General features: G+C 35.4%; 2 protein-coding genes across 2 annotated transcripts; one reads left to right on the forward strand and one right to left on the reverse strand.

The window, feature by feature from the left end:
* The first annotated feature begins 456 nt into the window (after positions 1-456).
* si:dkey-162b23.4 (sodium/hydrogen exchanger 9B2) lies at positions 457-10568 on the forward strand. The gene is given in 13 exon segments (XM_042717144.1): positions 457-558; positions 1198-1374; positions 2865-3078; positions 3335-3505; positions 4455-4597; positions 4787-4914; positions 5001-5176; positions 5795-5901; positions 6010-6160; positions 6463-6588; positions 6755-6891; positions 7037-7220; positions 9362-10568. Coding segments are annotated over 12 exon segments (1692 nt in total). The 5' UTR covers positions 457-558; positions 1198-1281; the 3' UTR covers positions 9424-10568.
* Positions 10569-11374: 806 nt separating this feature from the next.
* On the reverse strand, positions 11375-13627 carry cisd2 (CDGSH iron sulfur domain 2). The gene is made up of 3 exons (XM_042717145.1): positions 13375-13627; positions 12520-12734; positions 11375-11993 (listed from the first exon to the last, which is right to left on the reverse strand). The coding sequence occupies exons 1-3, from the start codon at positions 13475-13477 to the stop codon at positions 11904-11906; spliced, it is 408 nt and encodes a 135-aa protein (XP_042573079.1). The 5' UTR covers positions 13478-13627; the 3' UTR covers positions 11375-11903.
* Positions 13628-13985: the final 358 nt, after the last annotated feature.

Genomic DNA, 13985 nt, shown 5'->3' on the forward strand with positions numbered 1-13985 from the left:
TATCTTGAAAACCTTAATGCTGCTATATGGTGCACTTGTTCTTCTGAATATGAATCGATCGTGGGCATTAAAAAATTGTGGATTTAATTTGCCAAATGTAATCAACATTTTTGACCAGCTATTGTCTTTTATTAGACAAATGTCCAACTCATAAATAAAGGTTGAGAATAGTAATCAGTGTTTTTCACACTGAAACCTAGAATTAAAACTATCAGTAATTAAAAAAAAAAAATAAATAAAGCTTTGAAACTCTTGGTATTTATTTGACTAATTCCCTAGCTTTAGCTTGACTTTATGTGCCGTTTATATGTTAAAAATAAACCATATAAAGCATAAACCATTGTGGATGATTTAGGGATCGTGGTAAACAGAAGTATCTTGTGATTGGTCAGTTACTGTTAGCTCTAGCCAATCACTCCACAGGAGGTGGGACTTGTCAGAAAAAGGGGTTGGGAAAATAGCACCGCTTGGACCTGATTAGACCATTTTATTATCAGGGTTGGACGTTTGGAAAACCACCTTCCAGCTGTCACTCACACTTCCGGATGCCTGTACCGGGTAAAAGATTAACCTTTAAAATCTATCCGCGCATCTGGGATCAAGCGCGTATATTTTCAGTGTTATTTGTTTTTATATGTGTAGACCTTAGCACATGTCGGTCAATACCTCGCAGATGGTCAAACTTACAGATACTTCCGCATGAGATTTGATTTGATGGCAGTCAGGTTGAAGCCACGATTGTTTGTTTTCATTATGTCATGTCAGGTAATTAGTTTATCATAACAAAAATTATAATCACCACAGAGAAAAGACAATTTCTTTATTACGCAAAACAACAGCATTGCAATCTTCATGAAACAAGGAAGGAAATTACTCTTATATGCCTACTATAGACGATAGTTGAAGATGCTATAAATAAGAGTACCCGGACTAAGAATACTGTGATGTCAGTAATGTGAGTGGTTTACTACGGTCTTACAAACAGAGACCATATGCCACGCGCTCTTCAGTCTGATAAAGCACCATATGGCCCAGGCGTCGCGTTTAGTCCTGTCACAATCCGATTAACCTGTCGAATAATAAACCAGCTTTTCTAGTAACGTTACTCGTGTTATTTCCTCTTTGCAGTTCATCGATAACAGCTAATCAGGCTTCATCGATAGGCAGACGCTGTAATCGCGATTTATATTTACACAGATGAGTGTTTATAAACAGCAGCCGGCCATGAACACGTGCAATGGCTAGAAAACTCGAGCGAGGATAGAGAAGAAGTACAGTACCATGGAGGATGTCCAGTCCAGACCCCTTTCAGCCCACTCCACGTACTCACAGACAACCGAGGATGCAGCCTCCGCCTTGGGAAATCATGCTGAAGTAGGTTATTAGTCAGAGTTCCCCACTTTATGCTGTTTCTGTCTGTACTATTTCAATATTGGCTCTGTAAAAGGGGACAGTTGCCTTTACTGATGTTACAGTATGTAGCTAAAATGATCTCAAGCCTTAATGGACAATTAAAACGGTCAACACTTTATAATAACCTTAATTTATTCAATTAACAAACATTTTAATGCTTTATAGAGCAATAGTTCATGTACTTTTAAATATGTATAAGAAAATACACTGAGACTAGGGTCAATTCTGCTTCTTATTTTGCATTCTTTTTACATTTAATTCAAATAGTTTTTCTTTTAAATTTCACTCAAACTTTCTGCTGTGCAATCAATCATACTATATAGACTGCTACTAGTCAATCAAAGCCATTCTTAAACTGCAAAGGTTGGAACAGAAGCTGCATCTGACATGGCATTTATTTATTTACACAGTCTGTTTAATGCTGCTTTTACATGTATTTACACAAAAATTGCATAATGTAAATAGCCTATATATATATAACATAAACTTTAAAAGGCTGCAATATAATGACAAAATCATTGTTGATTTTTGGTCTTGGGATTATAATAATGATTATTAATGTCAATGAATACAAATGTATAATAATTGTTTTCTGTTTTAATGTGTTTAAAATAAGTAATTTATTCATGTGATGGAAAAGCTGAATTTTAAAAAGCTGAAAATTAAATTTTCCAGTTTCACATGATCTTTTGGAAATTATTGTAATAATTATTTTTAAATTGCAAAAAATATTTCTTAATATAACTTTTTTTTACTGTATTTTTGATCAAATAAATGCACTGTTGGAAAGCATAAGAGTCTTCAAGAACATTTAACAGATCTTAGTTATTTCCCTTTTTCAATCCATCCATCCATCCATCCATCCATCTCCAGGTTTAAATGAAAAACAATATGTGTGGTCTCAGACTAGGGCTGCAAAATGATTAATCACGATTAATCACATTCAAAATAATATGTTTACATACTGTACTAAATGTGTGTGTACTGGGTATATTTATTATGTATATATATAAATACACACACATATACATGTGTATATATTAGGGAAAAATATGTTCTACAGTATATATAAATATTTATTTATATATAATATAAATTATATACAAGTATAAATATATATACAAACACACACACTCACACACACATTAAATATTTATTTATATATCATATATATATATATATATATATATACTATATATATATACATATATATATATATAATAAATATTTATATATACGTGTGTATTCATAATAAATTTTTTTTGCTAATATATAAGTTTTTTTAAATATTACATTTTGAATGCGATTAATCATTTTGCAGCGCTGTCTCAGACATACTGTATGGAAATACATCATACAGTCTTATGTATTATATGCTGCGCTGGATAAAAACATCTGCAAATTTTTATTTTGCTATTAAGATCACTGCTTCTCTCTTTGTTCTCCAACAGCATCACCTTACTGTCAGTCAGACAGTGCTGGTGGTTCCAAAGCGCTCAGAGAGCCCCAATCCGAGTATGACCGAAGACACGACTTATGTCCCTCGACCGGTGTCTTCCGTTGACGCTTGTACTAACACAGACCCTCCGTACGAATGCTGCCCATGGCTGCGCAGACTGTGCCCGTGTCCACCCAGAGGCCTGCTGGCTACCATTATCACCAAAGGTTAGAAAAGGGTCAATAATCTTCCAAAACATGATAACAGAGATTGCACATAATGCTGCCCATGGCTGCGCAGACTTTATTTGGTGGGTCGGAAGTTGATTTTTAAAGTTTTCAAAAGAGAAATTGACACTCTGTTTAATCCAAAAATACAGTAATATTAGAGAAATGTTATTACAATTGAATATAGCATTATATATATATATATATATATACTTTGTTCCTGTGAACACAGCATCTGTTCTTGTCCCCTCTGTAGTGTCCATGGCCGCAGTGCTCTTTGGAGTTGTTTGGTCCATTACAGAGAAGGAATGTCTTCCTGGCGGGAACCTCTTTGGCATTGTGACCTTGTTTATTTGTTCTGTAGCCGGGGGAAAACTGTTTGGACGCATACACTTCCCGAACATGCCACCTTTACCTCCACTACTTGGTATGTGCGATATCTGCATTGTTGTCTGTTGTTAATAATGTAGTAATTACAACACAACACTTGCATACAGCACAGTTTTCTGTTGGTCAGCATGGTGAATTCATGTGACTAACTCGAACTTGAGTGAAATCTGCATTTGGAACTTTTTGGATTGCTGTCATTTATGAAATTTCAGTAAAATGTCAAATGGGAATTGTAATCTCAATCTAAGAATATAATGGCTGTGTTAGGGATGGAATGCAATTCATATGGCACAGTGCATACTGTATTCTATCTCTTATGCTAAAACATATATAACCATTATACTATTTCCGTAATGAACACAAAAAATAGCCCCAAAAATGAAGTCATTCTGATGGTAACTTCTATGAGAACCTTAATTTTGAACGTCGACTTCATAGCAAGTGTTAAATTGATTATAAATGTGTAATTGACTCATTTACACTACTGTTCAAAAATTTGATGGTGGTATGATTATTGAGATAACTTAATTCAGCAATCACACATTACATATATCAAAATTGACAAATAGACAATACTAATTCAAATAAATGCTATTCTTTTGAACTTTCAAAAAATTGTTTTAAACATTGACAATCAGCATATTAGAATTACACAGAATTTCAAAATATATTAAAATTAAGAACAGTTATTTTAAATTGTAACAATATTACTGTATTTTATTATACAGTAATATTGTATTTTATATGATCAAATAATTGCAGTCTTGATGGGCATCAGAGACTTATTTCAAAAACATTTCAAAAGTCTTACCGCCCCCAAACTTTTGACCGGAAGTGTATAATTCAATTTCCCCCACAGCTTGAAGATAAACTGCCTGTGTTATCTTTTTTTTTCTCAGAGTGGTCAGTTTCATTGTCAGTGTGAGAACTGTAATGAATGACTATGGGGTTTCTGTTTGTGTTGTTTTCTCTGCGTGTGTCCTCAGGCATGCTGCTGGCAGGGTTTATCCTCAGAAACATCCCTGTGGTGACAGATGCAGTTTACATTGATGTTAGATGGTCTGCTTCTCTGAGGAACATCGCACTGGGTGTCATTCTGGTAAAGGCTGGGCTGGAATTAGACGAAAGGGTAAGAAACCTCACCGGCAAAAACATTGCTGCTAACCCGAGAGGATGTGCCTTCATGCTCTTTAGGATTCTCTTTCAGCCAAACACCATATTGTTTTTTGATGTCCACTTTCATTTCATGAAGTTTTTTCACTTAACTGATCAAAAATAAAGTTGTCTTTAATAAATGTTGCTTTTATGTGTATTTCAGGCTTTGAAGAAGCTGAAAACCGTGTGTTTGCGTTTGTCCATGTTCCCTCTGACCTGCGAGGCAACCACTACAGCTGTGGTCTCCTATTTAATATTGGGTCTTCCATGGGTCTGGGGCTTTATTTTAGGGTAAACCACTGATTTTGATTAGACTTGAACCTCTCTGACAATGTCTACTGCTACCAACCAAATTGCTGCCATGTTTTGCTCTGTAGGTTTGTCCTCGGGGCTGTTTCTCCTGCTGTTGTGGTTCCGTCTATGCTGCTTCTGCATAAGGAGGGGTACGGTTTAGAGCAGGGTATACCTACTCTACTCATGGCAGCCTGCAGCATTGATGACATCATTGCTATTACTTGTTTCACTACCTGCTTGGGTATAGCTTTCGCCACAGGTATGCCAAAAGATATCCAAAAGGGAGCAAATACACAGTATATTTCTAAAATAAAGTAATAAATGAGAGCTGACATTGGATTCAGTGTTCATTTGATATCAATAATTTAACCAGTCTGACAGAAGAATTCAACATGCTTTTCCACAGACGGAAGATGTTTAGGATAGACTATATTGTGCTAAAATCTAATATATATATTTTAGATTTTTTTTATTTGTTCAGAAGGTTTTTTTTTTTTTTTTTGGTAGTGCTTTTGAAGTCTCTTATGCTCACCAAGGCTGCATTTTTTTGTAATATTGTGGAATATTATTAAAAGAACATTTTTTTTTTGATATAGGATATATCTTTTATAACTTTATAATGTTTTTTTTTGTTTTTTTTTGTCTTTTTATTTCATCCTCATCAAATACAATTCAATTCTCTTAAAAAATAATGTACCCCAAGCTTTTGAATAATGTATGTATATGAATCATTACATTTTGCACATTAACAATTATAAAATAATAAAAAAAAAAAAATTAAGATGTTTGTAAGGTCCTTTCTGCAGGCTTTATGGACGTCATTGGTGTTAGTGGTCGTCCCATCTTACAGTAGTGTTCTCTCTCTTGCCCTCTGCAGGCACTGTGTGGGTAAATATACTGAGGGGACCACTGGAGGTATTAGGTGGGGCGGCCACTGGTGTGGCCTTAGGGTACTTTCTACGATACTTCCCCAACAGAGACCAGGTACATGAGCTACAACTTTATGATTGCGAAGTACATGTTCAGATTCAAAAATTGATGTTGTAGGGTAACAGTTTTCATGGTTGTTTGTGTCTTTTACCTACCACACAGGGAAACCTCGTGCTGAAGCGATCCTTCCTGGTGTTGGGGCTGGCCGTGTTTGCTTTGTTTGGCAGCAATGTGGCCGGGATTCCTGGTGCAGGAGGACTCTGTACGCTAGTACTGACATTTGTGGCTGCAATAGGCTGGGGGGAAAGCTAAGGTCTAAATCTCTTCTTCCAAACACAACAGGGATGTGAAAGACTAGTCCACTAAATGTTGACATAATTTGTTTTTCTTAAAGTTCAGATACAAAAGCCTCTAAGTGCCATTTAAAATCGTCTTTTAAAATGAGCGTTTTTCTCAGGTTCCGATGTTTACGTTCAGTTGTTTCACTCTAATGGGAATGAAAAGAACCTATTCATTGCCATTAAAGTAATATTACTCTTCACATGTGTTCTTTTTCTCTGTGTCAGCACTAACAGATTTTCTCTCCAGTTTCTCAGATCACACGTTTAATTTCAGTGTGTATGTGTGTTTAGGCTCCAGTGGAAGAGGTGGTGGAGAAGTTTTGGCATGTGTTCCAGCCTCTTCTCTTTGGTCTCATCGGTGCTGAGGTGATCATTACTTCTTTGGAGGTCACGACTGTGTGTGAGTGTTACACTCTCAAGTTATTACACTGTCATTTCTACAAAACTGGTTTTAGTAAAAGAGCTGGGATACACTAAAGTAATTGGGATGTCAGCAGTGTGCACTTTGTTTCATGTATAGCATTTCAAACATGCCGTTGATCAACTCTAATGTAATGTGTCCTCAGTTCTGGGTATAGCAGCCCTGTTCATCGCACTCACGGTACGCCTGATTGTCACTTTTGTTGTGGTACTGCGAGCCGGCTTTAACTTGAAAGAGAAAGTCTTCATCGCTTTAGCCTGGATGCCTAAAGCAACAGTACAGGTATACTTGTCAAGTCTAACAAATAGACCCTCTGTTTTACTGTGCCTTTATCTTTTACACAGTCCTCCAATCCTCAAGTGTCAGCTAAATGACAAAAAATGAAACACACATGAGATACCTGTGAATGCTGTGTGATTGTTTTCAGGCTGCGATCGGCTCTACAGCTTTGGACATGGCGCGCTCCAAGAATGACCTTGAGCTGCAGAGGTACGGCATGGACGTCCTCACGGTGGCTGTGCTGTCCATCCTCATAACTGCTCCTGTTGGAGCTATCCTCATCAGTCTGCTCGGTCCTCGACTCCTGCAGAAACCAAAGAACCCTGAGTGGGGTGAGATATTTGTACACTCACCCATATGTGACCCGTGCTGGCAAAATGAGTCAGAATGCGCACAGGCTAATTTTGAGCTACAGACAAAAAAAACAAAAAATCAAGTGAAAAAGGTTTTCAAAAAATGAGTTCCTTAAGCCCTTGTCTAGCTATCCCAATGCTCCAAATAGTAATTACACATCTAAAATGATCTTTATTTGGACGTTTTCTGAGAGGAGTACCCTTTTCTCTGCTCACTTCTCGCGCTGCTGCTAACTGATATACTGTATGAATCGCTTCCATACATACAGTATTACAGTATTTTAAGTAGGCTATTCACCAAAACAATCTGTTATGACTTAAGTGAATGTTTGGGGATAAACATCTGATGTGTAACATTATATTAGATCCGTGCAGTACAGTAGGACTTACTATATGCCTTCTGTCTCAATAATGTTAATCAAACAATAAAACAAAAACTGCTTTTGTAGTTTTAATAATCAGTTTATTTGTAATGAACACACTGAAGTGATTTTTAGCTGTACATATCGGTTTATTTCGGGAACTTTTTGCCCCACATGCACAAGTCATTTAGACATTTGCAACAGTTTGTTTTGTACACATACAGAATGGTTCTATGCAGTCAATCCGTTTTGCAGTTCTTTAAACTGTTGTTTTTGCTTGCAAATCACTGTTCACAGGGTTGCAGTACTTATGACCATATTTAAGCCAAAACAACATGCCAAAAGTGTAAGCGCGGAAAAATGGAAGTCAGAAGAATGCAGATCATATTTATTTTGCGTAAGCATGAAGCTGCAGTTTCACTATACATGAATTACTGTATGAATAAGTAATGAACGAGTAACACTAAAATGCTTCAAATAATTTTTTCTTACGCTTGAAACACAATTTACACCTTTACAAACTTCTTTTGCGCATCCAAATTGAATTTACGCTTACAGTCTTATGTACTCTTCCACAACTCTTACCCTGCGTATGCAAATCTTTTAGGCATTCAATTACCTTCATATTCGTCGACTTCAAACGAGTGTAGCTCGGTTTTCAAGTCCCATTCCAACAAATCATATATCATTTTGAAGGTCTTTTAATGGAGAATGTGAAAATAAAAATAATTTGTTTTTAAAAAAATTTGCTCATTGTGACTCATTTTGCCAGCATTGTGGTAACATTTTTAGGATCAATTGGGACAAATTTTGCTAATATTTTTGCTAAATTTTAATATAATAATTAATGGCTGTTGAATATTCAGTTTTGCCATTGCGGGGATAAATGACATTTTACTAAATATGTTCAAAAAGATGCAAACATAATAAAAAGAAAACAGTTATTTTAAATTGTAATTATTTTACAAAAGAACAGTTTTTACTGTGTGTATTTTTTCGAATCAAACAAATGCAGACTGGGTAAGCATAAGATATGACTTTCAAAAATGTGGGAAAATCTTAAGAATCTTCATATACATATACATGCATCTACAGTATGTATTACAGCATTGGCTCATTAGCTTAGCAACACAAACTTCAGTTGCTCTTCACATGAAAAGTGCTGTTTTTGCGGTGTGCATGAAAGTGTTAAGTTGCTATACAAAAAAAAAAAAAAAATTTCATTATCAGTCACGATGGTTCATGATAGTTAGGATGCTGCTTTTTGTAGAAAGTAAACAGTTTGGGTCAGATCTAAACTGCATAGCTGTGCAAATAATACCGAGGTAGGTTTCTGCAGTTGTCTTGCCATCAAAAATATATATATGGATAGCAACTCGTCTATTTTGATTAACATGCGACATGAGATGCACATGGAAATTCACCACAGCTTGGTGAATTTGCATGCTGGCAGGACACAGGTTGTCCTGGTTTACTCCGTGTTTGCTTTATTGTTTGTACAATGCTGGCTATTGCACTTTGCTAATGTGTTAAAACACATCAAATGCTCCAGCTTCTATAACTGAGACCAGTAGATTCAGTTTTCTTGAAATTCATAAACATGTTCTGTGTGAAAATGTGAAATTAACCCCACTTATATCTAGCCTACTGTACATATTTTTATTTACTCGGTGTATAAGCAACTGAAATCTCTCTTACAATTGCTTGGTACTTGTGTTAAATGAATGTTTGCATTAATTGTCATTTTCTGAATTATAGCTGTCAGTCAAGGTGCTTTATCTGCATCGGGGACCCCGGTGACGTATGAGAGTGCCCTGTGATGCTTCTGGGAAGTGACAACCTGGCGTCCAAGGCTGCTGATGATCCTTTTTGTCTTCGAAGTGGATTCTCAAACTCATTATCACTGCGACCCTCTGAAGTCAGACTGCTTTTCAGATGAAGGAACCCAACTCTCATTTTTTTTACCTTCCAAGGTGGATGGAAACTCTCAAATCACTAGCAATATTGTTTTACAGGTTATTCTCATCTAAAAGGTGGGATTTTGAAGGATCGAACACTATAGGGATCGTTGTTAGCACTATCAAGTACAAAAACATGTTTATGAATATTCTTCTTTTTCTAACTTATGTTTACATTAGATATATTACAGATGAGACTGCAGTGACTGCATATCAGTGTTACAGAAAGTTGTGTAGTGGCCAGTGCTGTCATGACTGTGTTCGGAATGGAATACTAGCTTACTATTTACTGAGCACTGTGCAGTATATACTGTATAAAGCCTTCTGTAGTCTATAATAATAATTAGTGCTGTCAAACGATTAATCACATTCAAAATAATAAGGCATTGCAGGATAGAGTATTTCACGCAAGAGTTACATTTTGGTAAATGAAGTCTTTATGTAGCATTTATCAAAGTATTTAAGGTATATTATATACTGCAGCAATAGTAAGAATAGTGAATAGTATGGTAATTATAACTATTCCGATCAGTCATGGATCTGTTTTTGAGTTTTTGCAGGTATCTTGTCAGCTCTGTTATACATACAATCAAATACTGCTGTAAAAATTCTGTGGTCACCTCAGAGCTCAGTTATTACATTTTGTGTTTACAGTTGAAGTAATTTTAGAATGTAAAAAAGGATTTTTTTTTTTTTTAATAGTAGTAATAGAATGACAAATGGTATATTTGCCACAGGATTGCACAGTTCGTCGTGTTACTCTCCATGAACTATATTTATGAGTATTTTTTTTTCTTCATGATTGTTTTGATAAAATGTGTATTTTAATGTTATAAAGTGTATTATTTAAGTTATATAGACGCTATACATTAGAGTCTATATAACTTATTTTGTGAACGCTGTTAGTGGGTTATGTTTACTGCTTTTTGTGTTGTGGTTTTATTATGGTTACGCTACATGCAGTCACTGCTAATTTAAGCAATTAAATGACTACATCTAAGACCTTATTCTTATATCGTCATCTTTATATAATATCTTTATTTCTTTGGTGTATGTGTAGCTTATTTGTAGAAGAAAATGAATGACATTTGCCTTTTCAGTAAATGATAGTCAAAACCCCCCGTACATATTTGAAAGCATATCTTGTTATATTATCTAAGGCAAATCAGATGTAAATAAGCAGCACTGTTACTTTCTGAGGAGACTTTTCAAGCATTAGTGTGGTAGAGTTACACCACTGTGTGTATTAGGAAAAGTACACAAAAGAAATAAAAACTTAGTAAAAAAAAAAAAAAAAAAAAATATTAACTGTTGCCATGGCAACACATAGCCATCACTCACACTTATTAAATTATTAACACAACAGATAAACAAAACAATAACAGCATTTAGAGGGATGTGAAAGAAGTTTGGTTACCTTTTATTTTTTACAAAAGTCATTAGGCACATTCCAGTTAGCATACAATTAAGTAATTTTTATGAAAACACCTATAAACAGGAGCCATTTGATATGAAACATGGCACAAAAAAGAACCAAGGGATTGTCAAACTATTTTGGATGGGATTGAATGCATACATATTATGCATTGTAATTGTTACAGCATGTTGGTTCAGGTGGAAGTGAAAAGAGAACACAATCCTCTCTTAAATTATGATAAATATTGTAATATTTGAATAATGTATATCAATAGCTTTGACGAAAGCATTTTTTAACAATCTAACGCAAATGCGACATGTCTATGTACGCAAACCACAAGTCAAGTTTAGTATCCAGCACTTAGAAACTTTCAAATAATTTAGAACATTGTAGAACTCTTGTTGGTTTAGGAACAATTCTGCAGAAAATGACAAAGGAGTAAAAACTACAAAAACAAATCCTGTACTTCACACCGGAAAGCTAAAAGTATTTGATTTTTTTATATCAAATTTCAAACACAATTTTTATCACAATGACAGCACAACACTAAAATGCAACTTGACGTTAAAACTGAATCTAGATACAGATTAAGAACAGAAAAGACACTTTCACGGCCAGGAAGACTGATTGGTGACAGAAATCGCCATTTTTCCCTATGGCCAAGTTATATTGCACAAAAAATCTACTACATTTGCCAAGTATAAAAGTAAATACACCAGAGCTATGTAACAAAAAGGTATATACTTAACCTCTCAGATCAACCACAATATCTTGAGCATTAAATTCAGAATTTACAGCTCTATGTGTCTCTATACCACAACAAGAAGTTGGAAATAGTTTTGGGCAAGCACAACAAACTAAATTACAGTAGGTTTTTCAGTGGAGAGAAAACTATCAATTTAATATGGGGGCCAAAGCAGGAGGGCTACAGAGTCTTCTTCTTAAGAATAAGTGGACCAACGTTGTCTCCTGTCAGCTCGTTATGTTTTATGTGTGATTTATCGCAAACAGGAAACTGCAAGATAAGAAGGAACAAATTAAATACTGATAGGGACAGTGGTTCTTAAGCATCCTGAGGCTTCTGACAAAAACGACACTCACAAAGAGGAAGTGTAAAATCACACATAGATATTTTTTTCCCACACATATGTATGTTACTAGTTTTACTACATTTTTTTTTTTTCTTAAACGGGACATATCATATATTTTTAATTAATTTCAAAATACCTTTTCCCTCTTTGGTCCAATTATAATGTTAATCTTTTTTTTTTTTTCTATTTCCCCTACTGTTTGCTTGTATATCGCCCTAATTCATTAAGATATTATAAACATCAACATTATGATTTTCTGTTCTTTTCTGCTCTATTGTGACAGCACTATACAAAATTTGACTCGACTTTGGTGCTGTTACTGTATATGTTCATATAGTACATTGATCAACTTTACAGTTTCTCATGATATTACCCATTTAAATCAGATAAACTGTGTGTTTTATTCTTTTACATAAATATTCTGTTTTTCTCAGGCATGGAACCTCCTACCGTTTTAGATCGCCAGCAGCGGCAGTAGCAAACATTTGGAGTCCTCAGGTCCTCTATGTCGATCTCATTCACCACTTTAGGGTTTTCTTTTTGAATCTTCAGATTTATTAGACTGTCTCTTTGCTTTTTCTTCTTGGGCAGGAAGGGCCGGATGGTCAGATAACCCAACAGAGCCAAAATGCCCAATAACGGTAGGAGCCGCAGCCACTCTGAAACTGAGACACAATCAAGAGTTACAACTCATCATAGAGTTTGCTGTATTCTTAATTATCACATTGACAACAGAATCTACTTAGTGAGAGCTCTTCTGCTCACTGTGGAAAAAAATAAAAATAAAAAATGTGTGGCAAGTGACAGATAAAATAATATTTAATGATTAACACACTTATCATATTTATATACATGTGCATTAGTAAAAATTAACCTGTCATGAACCGTTGAATTACACCATTACCGTTGCTTATTTTAGTTGTTTGTAAAGTCTGCTTTAACATATTTAACGTTACAGATGCAAATAGTTGTGCATTTATTGTACCACGTTTTATAATACTATAATAAAGCAAGGCATGCTGTCAGATGCTCTGCATATTTTGTCCTTCACATTTCTAAAACAGACGCTCGCTGCTGTGTATATTATGTATACGAAAGTAGAATCACTTGTGCAAGGAGAAACTACATATTGAGTATATTCTCGAGAATTTGCATGGAAGGTGGCATTTTTCCAACCAGTTTATGAGTTATTACTTTTTTGAGCGTTTAACAGACGGAAAACAGATACTTACATCACTCTTTCTATGCAGGCATGCGCGCTTAACTTAACTTTCCTCCTACGCTTTTGTGTGATAAAACACATACCTGTGAGTCTCGCAAAGCCGCCGATTGTTTCTGGAAGGGGCAGTTTCTTGAGGTAGGCAGGAAGTTGTATTTTGATAATCCTGGAGATACTTTCTAACACCATCTTGAATGACTTTGTGCGCTTCTAATTGAGAGACAGCAGCAGCCAGGATATTTCCTGGGACATTGTACGTCGTCGCGTTAGTTCCCTTGCGTAGTCGTTTCCGTTTGCTCGTTGAAGAGGCGCTAATCAAGGCTGGAAGAATCTACGTAACTATGACCATGAATAAGCGTAAGCGCACGACGCGCAGTAAAAGCGTCAACCAATCAGCATGTGCAGAGTTGGTCGCGCCCGATTGGCTGTGCACCGCGCCACTTGCTTTTGGTTTTATTGGCTCTTTACCCTATGCTCTTTACTTTACCGATTGGCTGTGCACCGCGCCTGGACAATAACCCTAATACTTCATAAATAATCGAGTTAGAGGTAACCTGATAAGAAATTTGAATTGAATTATTATTTGAATTATTTGATTTAATTTGGATTTTGTAATTCTTGCAAACTGTATGGTGTTGCAAAAGGAACCTTTCCGTGTGAATATGCAAGATTGTTTTGACAGATTTCTCGAATTTTC

This window comes from Cyprinus carpio, chromosome B1 (assembly GCF_018340385.1).
Source record: "Cyprinus carpio isolate SPL01 chromosome B1, ASM1834038v1, whole genome shotgun sequence".
Lineage (NCBI taxonomy): Eukaryota > Metazoa > Chordata > Actinopteri > Cypriniformes > Cyprinidae > Cyprinus > Cyprinus carpio.